The sequence below is a fragment of the Carettochelys insculpta genome, chromosome 1, assembly GCF_033958435.1.
Source record: "Carettochelys insculpta isolate YL-2023 chromosome 1, ASM3395843v1, whole genome shotgun sequence".
Lineage (NCBI taxonomy): Eukaryota > Metazoa > Chordata > Testudines > Carettochelyidae > Carettochelys > Carettochelys insculpta.
In genome coordinates, this window is record NC_134137.1 from 264,663,701 (window position 1) to 264,677,648 (window position 13,948).

General features: G+C 42.2%; 1 protein-coding gene across 7 annotated transcripts in view; it reads right to left on the bottom strand.

Annotated features, from left to right (window-relative positions):
* The window catches only part of CAPRIN2 (caprin family member 2), a 56,652-nt gene extending 45,709 nt beyond the window's left edge, over window positions 1-10,943 (bottom strand). For all 7 annotated transcript variants that reach the window (XM_075006584.1, XM_075006557.1, XM_075006550.1 and 4 more), the window contains exons 1-4: window positions 10,869-10,943; window positions 9,330-9,595; window positions 7,263-7,325; window positions 1,603-1,689 (exon numbers count right to left, since the gene is read on the bottom strand). In XM_075006584.1, the coding sequence (XP_074862685.1) occupies window positions 1,603-1,689; window positions 7,263-7,325; window positions 9,330-9,595; window positions 10,869-10,884 (432 nt within the window). In that variant the 5' untranslated portion in view covers window positions 10,885-10,943. The remainder of the gene's footprint in view (window positions 1-1,602; window positions 1,690-7,262; window positions 7,326-9,329; window positions 9,596-10,868) is intronic.
* Window positions 10,944-13,948: the final 3,005 nt, after the last annotated feature.

The window sequence follows — 13,948 nt, forward strand, 5'->3', positions numbered from 1 at the left end:
TGATTGCATCAGAAGCCCACAAACATTCCTTTGATTTTCCTGTATTAACAAATATTTAATTCCAAGTCTTAACAAGTACTTTAGGCAACATATAGCTCCCTTGTGTATTCCAGGCAATGCTCTTGCATCACTGTGTAACATCAAGTTATGCTGCAGAAGTTCAGTGATTTGTAAATTCAAGAACTAAATAGAAGTACACTTAAGATGCTTTAACTATTGAGCAACAATGAGGACTTTGACTTACTAACAGGTATTCCCTTTGTTACACTGCTGTATGGAAGAGCTGAAAGGAGTTTTGTAAGCACTCACTTCTAGAACAAAGCTATGGCAGAATCCATACTTGGCAGGAAGACTGAGTATCCAATGATTAAACTTCAATACAAGGGCATACCTAGCTATATATAGCTTTTAACTGTGTAAACATCTAATATACCCCAGAGAAGAAGAGTGACATAAAAAACAGCAATATGGTAAGTAAGAGTACATGTTAAATTTGAGCAAAATACAGACGAGTTTGAAAAACTAATGATGGCTGTAATTCATTATGGTAACACTGCATGTAGGACTCAGGTACTCTAGAAACAGCCTTTTGACTATTCAGTCTTCTTAGCTTGTAGGTTAGTGAAAGAAAACTTGTACCCGAAACAAATACAATGACCAGAGGAAAGACTTCTTAGAAAGACTGTTTACATCCTATTCAAGATGAAAGCCTGTTTTCAAGGAACCTTCATATCCCAGATAAGGCAGGAGAAAGCAGTGTAATAATTCAAAGTGTAGTATCCTTCTCTCAGCCCTGGACTAGAATTTGAGGAGGAGGTCTGCCAAAACACCACTAGGCTAATTTCTACTAAAAGCCACTTCAAAGTCTCACCTAATGGGCAAATCCTTTAAGTAAAGCAATGTATCAGGTACTGGAACATGAGCACTTCTAGAACTGAGCCCCAAATATTGGGCGATTTTGCATTGTGTTTGACTCTTCATACACCATATTTCTACCACTTTTCCATTTGTTCTTATGTTTGAAACTAAAGCAACCAGCATGATTGGAGACTGAGTTTTGCCTTTTGCATACAGCTGAAGTATAATCCATCTTCTGCAATGAACTTCTACAGCACTTGGCCCACTAAAAATTCAGAGCCGAATCCTGAAACTGAGACTGTCAAAAGGGTTGTCATCATACAACTTGATTATCCACTTAACACATTGGAATCATTGGAAGCTGACAGCACTTTGGATAAATGTTATTTCAGCAATAGTTTTATGCTACTATATGCTCTTAGCTCACTGGCCTTTATGTTCTAGCAACACTATGCAAATGCCTACAGAGACCCTATAACTTGATCACATTTTTGCCACCGCAGACAAGATTTCAACTTTACAGATAGGTTGAGGCTATTCTGTGTCAATGTTAGCTAGCCATAAAACAAAAATTAAAAAGGTTACAACTACTAGCTAGCATTATAGAAAGTGAGGCTCAGCTGTAAATCATGACTACCAGGTTTATCATCTTAGATTAGCACATTAGATTGGTGGTTACACAGCTTCAACTTTGGTGTAACAGGTTCAGAGAGATGTTGAGCACAAAGAAGTAGTTTTACTTACATCTTGGCTGAGTCCAGAAAAAGTCTTTTGAAGCTCCTTGGCAAATTCCAAGTTGTGTATTACTTCATCGTATTTCTCCACTGCTTCCTGAAACAGGCAGATATCAACCTAGCAGCACATGCACTTGATCTGTGGCTAAATCCTAACAATTCTCCTTAGTAAATGTTATTTCAACTATTAGTACTTAGGATAAATTAGAAAGTTTATTACAGGCTGATATTTTGATGTCAGCTTTTAAGTCACTTCATCTGAACACTTCCTATTTTAACACAAGATTACCACATCTGAGGTTAGCGAGACTATTGGTTTAGCCACTTTCATCATTTCCCCATACTCTAATTCAAGGTAAAACCCTCCAGGGCAGGGACTATCCTTTCAGACAGGTTTGTAGGACAAGTGGCACAATGCTGCCTTATCCAGATTGGGTTTATGATGGTGCCCAAACTTCCCAAATGAGTCAGCTTTCCCTTTCCTACATAGATCTCAGAGCAAGTTATAAACTAGCTTTTGTATCTTGATGTATTTTGTAAGCACAGAATCTGAAGCTACTCTTAACTTTCTCAAAGTAACTCAGGTTTATGTAGCAGTATCATGTTCATAAAATGCTTTTTGAAGTTCCCCCCCTAGAAGTCACATCTGAAAAAAGGAATCATATCTGCTTCTTTACACCTCTAACCAAAGAGCTTAGTTCTCCTGAGACCAAATAATGCAGCTTAAGGTACTTTATGCCAGTCAAATACCCAAGTCTATTTTTCATGAAGCTTGTGTACTGCAATCCCAATGTGAATCACTAAGTTGAAAGTGCTTTGGAGGTGAAAACTCAGACAGTATCTTCAAGTTTAATCATCACAGCATTTTGGTATTAAGCAAAATCCAGAGTGAAAGCAATTAATCCAGACTCTTTGTAATATACATGTGAAGTTGGCTTAAAAAGATGCTGTCAATTCAGTGCAGTCATATCACTTCAACTGGGAGCCTGATCTTGGTAGTCTCAGTTCCGTAAACACCTCAAGGAGAATACGTAAAAGTAAAAGACTAAATGTTGGTTAGACCTTGACCAGAATTTACCAATATAAAAAAGCATTTAGAATCAGAAAGGGCTGCAATGTAATCAGTTGTACTTGCATAAAGGTAAGCAGTCCTTCCCTTATAGGCACCAGTTTAGTTAGTAACAAAGAAGGAGCCGTGTTAGTCTATCAAACTACCAAAACAAAAAGGCAGTCAAGTAGCAATTTAAAGACTAACAAAACTAGGCGAGCTTTTGTGGGACAGACCCACTTCCTGAGACCATAGCCATACCAGAACAGACTCAATATTTGAGGCACAGAGAAGCAAAATAGTAGTCAAAGTTGACAAATCAGAAAAAAAAAAAATCAAGGTGGGCAAATCAGAGAGTGGGGGGAAGGGGGAGTCGAGTCAATAATTAGATTAATTCTCTTTGGCATACTTGGCTTAATATAATTCTTGACCTCCCCTCCCCCACCCCTCTGTCTGATTTGCTTGCCTTGATACTTTTTTTTCTGATTTGTCAACTGTGATTACTGTTTTGCTTCTCTATGCCTTAACTATTGAGTCTGTTCTGGTATGGCTATGGTCTGAAGAAGTGCGTCTGTCCCATGAAAGCTCACCTAATTATTTTGTTAGTCTTTAAAGTGCTACTTGACTGCTTTTTGTTGACAGTTTAGTTTCATTTAGGTTCATCAATTTAAAATAGATCATATCTTCAATCCATATTTCTGCTAGACACTTTAACAGATGTCGCTAAGTTAAACTGTTTCATTCTAATGACTTCACTTACGGCAAGAATCTTGAGACCACACACTATTTGGTCAAATCTGATAGTGTCATGCTCTTATATTCAATAGCCAGTTTCCAATGAGAAATATTGGATAAGAGCTTTTTAATCACTTAATATATTCAAAGAGATATTACAAAAGAATTGTGCTTGCATTTGGACAAAGATGTTCAAGCAAGCATCAGTTAATTTAATACTGATGCCCCTACTTGGTTTCCATGCACCATGAAGTAGACACATTGAACTCAAGTTTAAGAAACTAGATCTGGAACTTGCCTTCAAGATGACTGTCTCTAAAGTTAGCCTCAGAACAAAACAGAATTTGCAACGTAAATTTAACCTCATACTCCGATTAAGAATATTTGAGGCACAGGTAAACATTAGCTATAAACAAGAGGGAAACCAGTTTTATAGGTGTCACAACAAATAGGATTGAGTTCAATTTCTTGTATTTAGTATTTGTATTACCATAGCACCTCGGAACCTTAGTCATGTAGAAGTATACAAGGCAGGAGACTAATTGTTTACAGTAGTCTGTGGTGCACCTTAAGCAATCAGTCTTAGCTTCCTGCTAACTTGATTTAAATCACCAAAAAACCCAACCCATCCTGTTTATAGGAGGAGTTTAACTGTTATGGTCCAGGAGGAGTGCAGTGAGTATCTGCCATTGGCAAGTAGGACTCCAGCTGGAGCTCTCATTGATGCAGTTGATCACACTGGGACAGACACTGATAACTATGCTCCTGATCAGCACACTAATAGCCACCTTCAGATAGGTCTGCTGCCAAGGCTACCTAGGCTGCCTCAAGACTTCTGTACTGAAGTTATACCCCCCCAGGAGTATAACGTGGTATTCTGCAGCAAAAAGTTAAAAATTCCATGCATTGTCAAAATATTGCATAAAACCACTCATTTTTATCATTTCAATAATCTTTTTAAACAATACAATGGATGGAGAAGCAGTGAGCATGGGAAGACGACCCCAAAACCTCTTGCCTAACAGTAATGTAGCTAGGTTTGATTTTTTTATTAGTTGAACAAATACAGGGCCATATGCTCAGTGCTAAGTCATAGGCAACTGACTAGCAAGTGAGGGCTGGGAATCAAATTTAATTTACATTGGCTACTGATCACCTCCAGAAAGGTTAGTATCAAATAGTCCATGGAAGCCATTTTGCTAGGAAATTTCAGCAAACACATTTCTAATCACTCAAGCATTTGTAAGTCCATAATGTCCTTTACACTTCCTTGTCAATGTAAAGGTGCCTTAAAAACTTCTTACCCCTGTTTTATAATCTTGTGGGAATTCACAAAAACTATTAAGCAAATAAGCTGCTTCACTCTGGTCTGCTTGAGTGGAGACAAACTGCCCCATGCCTAGCTCCTTACAAGCGTCCCAACACCCACGTCATGCATGAAGCAATAGCAATCTAGGCAATGCATCCCATTCACTCTAGCCACGGTGACCTACATCTCTACAGCTGCTCCAGGAACAGGTGACTACTTTTGTGGCTTCCTGCCAGAAATTTTTCTGCAGGAAACAAAAAAATCTGGGGGGACATTCTGTACTTCAGCAGTGATGCAGGATTCCCCAGAAATGATGTTCAAACAGTTTTGAAGAGCTCAGAAAAGACATTAGGATCACCTCAGCTGGTCATGGCTAAGTTAATGTCTGTTAGATCATGGTTAATAACTCCATCCCTATTCACACCAACTGCTTGGCCACATGTATGCCACCACAACTGACTTGTGTTTTAACATGTCATTTCCCAATGTAGATAGACCCTAGCACCCCAAAGACTGCAACTGCAAATCTCAGCTTGAAAGTGTAACAGACTGATATCTGGAGAACATCTGCTTAAAAGAAATGGTCTTTAATACCTGCCCTGGAACAGTGTTGATTTACATTGATACCTACTTCAAAGGCTGTCTGCACTACCAGAAATTTGACTTGATATCAATTTGTAATGCTGGTCTTAAGTTTGACTTTGACCATCCTCACATTCCACATGTTCCTCACAAAGTGGACTCATTATTTGCAATTTGAGCATGGCAGTATCAACTGTTCCAGCAGTGCACTGTTGGAACCTATCTCAGTTCCCTCATCCCTGTAGCATTCTGGGTATGCTCACTGGTCTTTATCATCTTCCCACACTTCATTTTCCTCATTCCCCTCCCATTTAAGTAAAATGTCCATTTTCCCCCATCGAAAGGAAGAAAAGTTGGGCATCCACACAGACTGCAAAGAGGTTCACAGAAACCTCTGCTGTAGCTGAATTCTCATCTGGCCATTCACTGAGTGTCCCTGCTCCTGTGATTGCAGCCAGCCCCTGAAAATACAGGGACCCGACTGTATCCTCAAAGATGAGAGGTCAGAAAAGTCTAGGGAAAAACATTGACTTCCCCTTTCATTATACAGATATTGCCAATACAGGTGATTTCAGTGTATATTTCACTCCACTTATAACAAACTGGAATCTCAACTAGCCCCATGGTGCCTGTGTTTAAGAGGGGTCAAAGCATGAAGACATATCTATTAGCAAAAAGATTCTAAAAATGAAATAAAGCCAGCAGGTGTTTACAACGGACAGCAAGCTCCCAAAAATATTTTTGGTGGAGTATGGAGGGGGTGCTGTGGTCTGCAGCTGCAGAGTTGCTTGGAATGTTGAAGTAGTCCACGCCCCCCAGGACTATCTTAGCCACTAGGGGAGACTTCCCCTTGATGGCTGCAAGCCCGAGTGGTCACATGTTATGGGCATGTTGTGGGCAGTTCAGTGGGGGCCCAGCTGAAGTGGTCCTCTGCAGGTATCTTAGCTGTCAGCAAAGACCTCCCCCCCAACCCCCATACCAGCAGCAAGCCCCCAAATATCTTACCCACCCTTGGAGCCCTAAACACAATCTGACAGTGCTGCCTGGCAGCAGGATCAGCACTCAATGGTAGACATGCCCTTTTATTGGTTTAGGGGTTCTGTGTAATGTAGCTAAGCATGGGAAAGACCCTGAATGTGTGGTGCCTGTTGGAGGGAAGAGGGTTCATGCACAAACGTAAACCGCTGAGAAGTTTCTCTGTCTTATACAAGCACAACTGCCCACAACAGCTGTTGCCAGATGGTGCACTGGGACAGCAGCTGGTGTCAGGCAGTGCAGAAAACAAATACCAAGTGTGGAGACAGAGCCACAAACTCCATGCAGGGGCCATCTGAATGGGTAGATGTGCTCACAGCTCTAATAGCAAATACAGACATTCCTCAGGCTCTCATACAAACATGAGCCCATATCCACAGGCTTGCTGCTCCTGTTTTGAAATTCATGGTCTTCCTGTTACCTAATTAGCTGGAGAGCAGCAGCCAGAGTAGAGCACTGAGGGGTATATTGTGGGTTACATACAGGACACCTGTGGAGGCTAATAAGTGTGATTTTAATGCATGGTACTTCCACACTGGTCTTTATCAAACTTCTGAATTCAAGCTTGATGCTATACCTGTCAGGTAACTGCAATATTGTAATCTTGCTACTAGTGCTCCCTAAATTAAGCCAGTGGTATATACAGTGAAGACAGTCACATGGTAATGTCAAGCTAACTGCCTTAAGTTTGAATTTCTCTTAGCATAGGTACAACCAAAATTAAAAAACTTTTAGGGCCTCCAAACTGTCACTTTAAGTTGCATATCACATAAAAGCCTATTTCATTTTGTTTTGTGAATACCATTTTGCAAGCTCTCTGGTGATGCTTAGGGCAGTCTCCATAAACCTAGCATTGCTAACAGTCCTCCCATGGGAATCCTCAGCAGCTTCAGACTTATTTTGAACATGTCAAACTTTTAAACATTATCCAACATAAAACAAGACAGGTAACCAAACTCACCACCTGGTCCTGATTGAGAGTTTCTCCTTTTTTCAGACGATCCTTGTAATCTTCAAGTTTGAGCTATAAAAAAAGATTCTCACTCAGTTATATACTGATTATGTATACGTAATAGGGCAAAAAAAAGAGTCAGCTTTTGCATGTATATCTGTGGTTTAAGTTGACATGCTGCAGACAAAAGTCACTTCACTGGTTCTGTACATACTCCCCATTAACTTCAGGCTTCTACTCTTTCAAGTCACTTCACAACTCTGCCCAGATTTAAGACATTACTACCCACTACATATATTATGCTTTGACATGCCACTTCGTCTTGTCTTACCGTCTTATTGATCTCACTTGCACTGTCATGCCTTTCATATCACTTGCCAAGCCTTTAAACGGCCTTACCTTATCCGTAAGATAGGAGCCCCAATGCCTTCAAATCCTTCTTTTAGGAAGGACACTTGTCTTGCTTTCCTGAACTATACTCCACTGGAGGCTCCTATTCAGATTACCTTATTCTCAGACCAAAAAACCTGAAGGTCCTTCAAGGTTCTACATGCAGTGTATTTAGAATTTTGTTTGACTAATCTTCATCTTGCCTTATCCATCCTAATTCTCCTTCCAGTCTCAACTCAATCAGCATTAGTGTAGGGACTAATATTTCTGCTAAATTCATTATATACAAAAATCTAAAGGCTCCTTTGTTCAATAGCCTTAATACATACATACTGTTTGCCAAACTTGTACAGTTTATGTAATATTTGTACCAAGTTAAGAAATTCAGCACTGCTGACCATAGTAGCGAATACTACCTCTTGAGTATGCAGGCAACAAAATATTACTCAGATGTAATGATACGAGCATAAGCAGCTAAGGAAAACAGTCCTCTTTCAACTACTTTCTACATGATTATGAGAGGCCCCACTGTAATTCTTCCCATGCATGTGCATTAAGCATACTAGGGAAAATACCCAGGTTAAATGTATTTATTTGTGCAGATGGACTACACTGTAAAGTAGATGGCAATTAAAGCTGCTGGAGGAAACACTCCAGCAGAAGTCAGGGCACCAGGCTGTTGTCTAACACAAGCTATGTGCAGGAATCTGTCTTAGCCAAATACAGGTTTGAAGCCAAAAATATTAAAAGTTTGAACTCTGAGGCTTAAAAAAGCTTTCTGATGAACTTAGATTGGGTGACCTTAATTGATGGCACAGAAAGAATTCTCACCAAGTGTTTAAAAGTTACATGTGAAAACTTGACAAAGTAAGTGCCATATCGAACAACATTTCAGTTGTAATATGAATTATTCATTTGTCTAACATTCACTTACACTAACAGAAACCCCACATCTCCTAAAGTCCTTCAAGTGGACAGTTCTACCAGACTGCTTGGCTTTTTATTAAAAACCCAAAGTGACAAGAAATGAAAAGGGAATAATTTCTGCAAGATGCTACACGCTTGTGGAGCCCAGGTCACAACATCTATAAGTTAAGGGCACTACCTATTTAACATGACTGTGCATTTATGAATCAGGGGAAGCAATTTTATTGATCTGTACTTTACATGCATCGCTGGATCTTAATATCAACTGCATGTTTTTGTAAAGCTTGTTTACTCAGTAAGAGGGTAGTCTCGCATACACTAATCAAGCTTTGAGAACTACAGCCATTATACAATAAAACTACTAAAAACAGATGGGTTTGAAGCAGACTTATCTAGCTATTTATATGTATTTACTCTACTTCTGTACTGGAGATAGTATTGTTACAAAAATATGCAATTATAAACAACCAACTTGACTTCTCTTTTCAGAAGATATATAAGCAAAAACCAAAGTGTACAAAAATTACTAGTGCTATATATTACACTGATGAAATCCCAAACAAAGGACAACTTATTCAGAGCCACCACTGAATATGAACACTTTTGACATTTTGGGGTTGCTGCAGCAACCCCATTATGTTATATCACTATACCTAAATAGATTCTCCTTGTGGGATTTAAAGTTTATTATTGACAAGCTGTAACCTGAAGGGCATATGTAAATATCAGTTTCCTCAGCATAGCAAAGAATTACATTACCTTCTTTTTTTCAATGTTCCTGATCTTGTGTTTGAGACAAATAAGTCCATTTTCAATGTAAGTCTCATATGCCTGGGAAGGGGTGGCAGCAGAGTTCAGAGCAGACTGCAGGGGGCTCAGGGGAAGCTGGTTCTCCTCAGGCTGACCAGGAGTCACCTGCTGTTTGGCAGGCTTCATGCTCTCCTCCTCCCCAACTTCCGAGTGACCTGAAGGCGATGGGCAGCGGAAAGGGGATTGGGAAAGCTGCACCATTGAAACAGATGGACCTGCCAAAAAATGGTTTGTTCAGCTGTCCTGCCCTTAAAATTACAGCATTTATACTAGTTGGTATTTATGATATTAAAAGCCTTAACACAGAAGTAAAAACCCATATAAAAAGCAGGATAGAATCCTCATTTCTTCTCCCTCATTCCCTTGAGAAGCTCAGCAGCAGGGATATCAAAACAGGAAAAGCTTTACATTGGATACTTATCACTACCCATCCAGATAATAGAAATTCTTCACATAAGCAGTGCAGGGGGATGATTCCAGAAACACGAGTGCCTATCTGAAACTAGGCCAGTTCCCCACACTCACAGGGGAAAAACCTGCAAGTAAGCAGCTGCAGAGTCCACTCCCAGCCTCCATCCCCAACAAACATTTAACTGGTATAACTGAAGATCAAGTCTCCTCCCTCTTAACTCCTAGTAGAGTGGTCTGATGCAGTTCTAGCTTCACTGGATTACTAACCGACTGGAAGCAGAAAAATGGATTGGTCAGAAAAACACAACTTTAGCCATGAAAGCAAAGCAGCAGAAACATCCTTGAGAAAGATTCAGCCCGCACCACAGCCCAAGAATAACATTAGGCTGCGGTTTAAAACATGTGGGGGGCGGCGCGATTTAACCTTGAATGCAATAAGCAAAGCACTAGATTCTCAGGCTAACATCCACCTCCTTAGCAATGAGGGATTCACGCTCATGAATAACTTTGCCTGTAAACACCCGGCCACAGCCTGGCAGGGAAGAATGATCACGCTGGAACCGCAAACGGGAGAGGCAAGCAGCCGATTCCCCACCCTTGGCACGCCATCCCCAGGCCACCAAAGGTGGGGGAGGGGTGCGCGGTGCCACCTGGTACTTAGCCCCTCGACTCCCCTTCAGCAGGGCGAAGGAGGAAACTCGCAACCGTACTTGCTTCCGTCGTCAACGCCTGCCACGACAGGGTGCTCGCGGAGAAGGGCAGATTAAAAGGGTGGTGTTCTGCCCCCCCCCCCGCCAGCCCGGGGATCACACCCAGCCCACACCCCTGGGAAGGGGAGGCGAGAGGCAGCCTCGACAGCGGCCGCTTCCCCGCCCCCCATCACACCCATAGCAAGCACCGCGCAGCCCTGCCCAAGTACAACTGCCAGACGCCCCGCTGCAGGGCAGGCAGAGCCGAGCTGCAGCCGCGGCCCCGCCCTGGCCTCCCCTATGGCCCCGCCACCGCTGGAGAGGTAAGGGGACAGAGGAGGAGGAGGAGGAGGAGGAGGCGGCGGCGGCAGCCGCCCGCCATCCCCACCCATAGCGCCAGGCATCGGCCGCTGCAGCTGCCGGCAGGATTCAGCGCCACCGCCTGAGTTCGCTGCTGCCACCGCTGGGCTGAAAAGGACGCTACGGCGGGGCGGGGCGGGGCGGGGCGGAGCCGACGCTATAGCACTCTCCCCACCCCCCTCACCTCACTAGCCGAACAAGCTCCGGCCCGCCCTGATGCCCGCCTCCCGCCTTATATACCCTCCTCCCGGCTCGCCGGCCGAGGGGGAGGGGTCAGAGGGAAGGGGCGGAACCTTCATGTGAGGTCACCGCCCGCCTCCCAATCGCTGGCTCCTCTTGCCTGCCCATCTGCCCCATCCCGTCGGATCCCACCACGCGCCCTGCTCCCCTCCCCCGACCGGAGAAGACCGTTATTCGGAGTGGGGGCGGGGAGTGGGTCCGTCACCGCTGTCGTTGATTCACGACCTGACTATGTGGGGGGGCAGTAGGTGGAGAGGGGTGGGGAAGGCTCCTGCCTCTTCTCCCTGACAGCTGGTGAGTGGGTGGGTCTGAATCTGCTGCTCAGTACTGCACAAATCAACACTGGGTCCCTTAGCTGGCTGTAGTCCCAGCACAGCGCCAAGGTCAGAGGGACCATGCAGAGTAAAGGGGCCTTTGGCTGCAGGACTTCCTCCGCTGAGAAGTCAAGTAACAACTGAATGTCATGTAACAAATAGGACTCATGATTCCTATGTGAATCCAAGTGGAGCCTTTCCTATAGCACAGTCTATGTGCATGAGCAAGGGGAGATTGTAACATATAGTCCTATTCTATAAAGGCTCAGATATTAAATGGGCAAGTCATTTCAAATCAAGTTCAGCCTATTACAGTGATGGGACAGGCACAAAGTTCATTTCTGAGGGCCTTTGAATTTGGCAGTTTGCCTCATGCCAATTTCTAATGGCAGCTAAATTACTTCCCTACCAAGGAAAGATTCATCCAGGTCAGAATGGAGCCTCATAGAGAAACTTATACTGCTGTTGATCATCTGCATGGAAAAGAAAGATGTGCCTTATGCAAGGTAGGACAGAACCAGGCAAGAACTAATTATCTGGTGTAGCACTTATTGTGAGTAGCCATACCAAGTCCATTCAATTTCAAAATAAAACTATCACAAAGTTAAATCATAACGTTCATCTGTTAATCTCTGAAGATGTGATCAGGACTATACAATACATAAAAATCCAACTACTACCTCCTACAGCCTGCAATCTTGCAAGGGACAGACAAGCAAAAATGAAGACAGGGCACTGTGGGAAGCCCAGAGGGGTAAATATGAGTTTCATTCGCTGTGGTTCACTTTCTGTGGGCATCACCTGAAAAAGTAATGGACAGTAAAGAGACAGAGTGAAATGAAGAGGTATAAGCAAGAGATTTGTTTTTAAAGAGTAATGATACAAGGAAGCTTTCCAGACAGTTGCCACTTTGATGCTTTAATTTAGAGGAACTGCAGAAATGGAAACAGAAATAGCTGTGCTAGTCTATATACTATCAAAACAAAAAAAGCAGTCTGGTAGCACTTGAAAGACTAACAAACTAATTTATTAGGTGGTGAGCTTTTGTGGGATAGACCCACTTCTTCACACCGTAGCCATACCAGAAGAGAAATGGAGAGTATCACAACCGAGAGATTGAGTAGAGAAGCAGAGAGGAGGTTGGTGCTGAATAATCACAGAGGTAGTAGGACCTGTAGACCCCAATCCTGGAAAGAGGTCTGCCCACACAGATACAATGATAGGATCTGTATTGGATTTGCAGCTATTGCAATTATATCACGTTGTATATTTGATTATTTGATGTATCGTTCATGGTTGTGGGGAAAGGCCTGAAAATATGACTTAACCCATAAAAGTAATATTTTATATTTAGAATGCTTGTGATTTTTAAACCAATCTCATTTTGGGGAGCCTAATTCATGATTTTTGAATGTTTGGGTTTGGCAATACTGGATCCATGTCTTATAATTTCTCTTCCTGGATAAGACCAACAGTCAGTCTTGCTCCCTCTGGTAGTGAGTACTATATAATTTTCTTGGTCTTACAAAGAATTACAGGCACATCAGAAGGTGAAACCTGGCCCCACTGTACTCAACAGAAACTTGCCTATTAACTTCAATGGGGCCAGGATTTCATACACACTGCACAAAAATGAGGTGGCACATCTTTCCAATCACAGATATTTGTGACCTGTCTACACTACAGGTACTACATTGGCATAGCTATGGTGTCCTACCTATGCTGATATAATCTGATGCAGTTTACAGTGACAGAAGGAAGTTTAATGTTACTGTAGGAGTACCACCTTCCCTGAGCATTCTTCTACTGACCTAACTACATCTACACCTGGCATTATGTTGGTATTCCTAAAGGACTCAGGGTGCAGTTTCTCCATACCCCCTGAGTTCCATAGGTTATGTCAAACTGACTTTAAATAGGCACTGAGGTGTTCCTAGAAATTGTAAATGTGTTATTGAACTGGATATTCTTTATGGAAATATGCTTATGAATATGCCTTACCTCAATTTGTTTTATGCAAAAATATTCCATGGAACCTATAACTGGAAACCTTGTAATCCCATTAATGTGTATTATCTATTTGTGTGCATCCATCATTTCTGTATCTGAAATTAAGAATACTAACTGTAGATTTGTGAGTTTATCATGAGAAAAATTTGTATTACAGCCTATCAGGAATGACAATGAAGAGGCCAGACAGAAAGCTAATGGCCTATTAACAGAGATAATCGAGTGGGGGAGAACTGTGTCCCTGCCGTTATGCTATAAAGATGTATCCATATCTCCTGATGCTGGAATCCATCTTGAAGTTTGTACTTTTCCAAAGAGAAAAAAGTAGCCAAGTAGGGTTTTAAAGACTAAAAAAATAATTTATTTCGTGACCTGTCATAGGACAGACCCACTTCTTCAGACCATAGCCATACCAGAACAGACTCAATATTTAAGGCACAGAGAACCAAAAATAGCAATCAAGGTGGACAAATCAGAAAAAAAAGATATCAAGGTGAGCAAATCAGAGAGTAGAGGGGCAGAAGGGGCAGATTAAGCCTGCTTG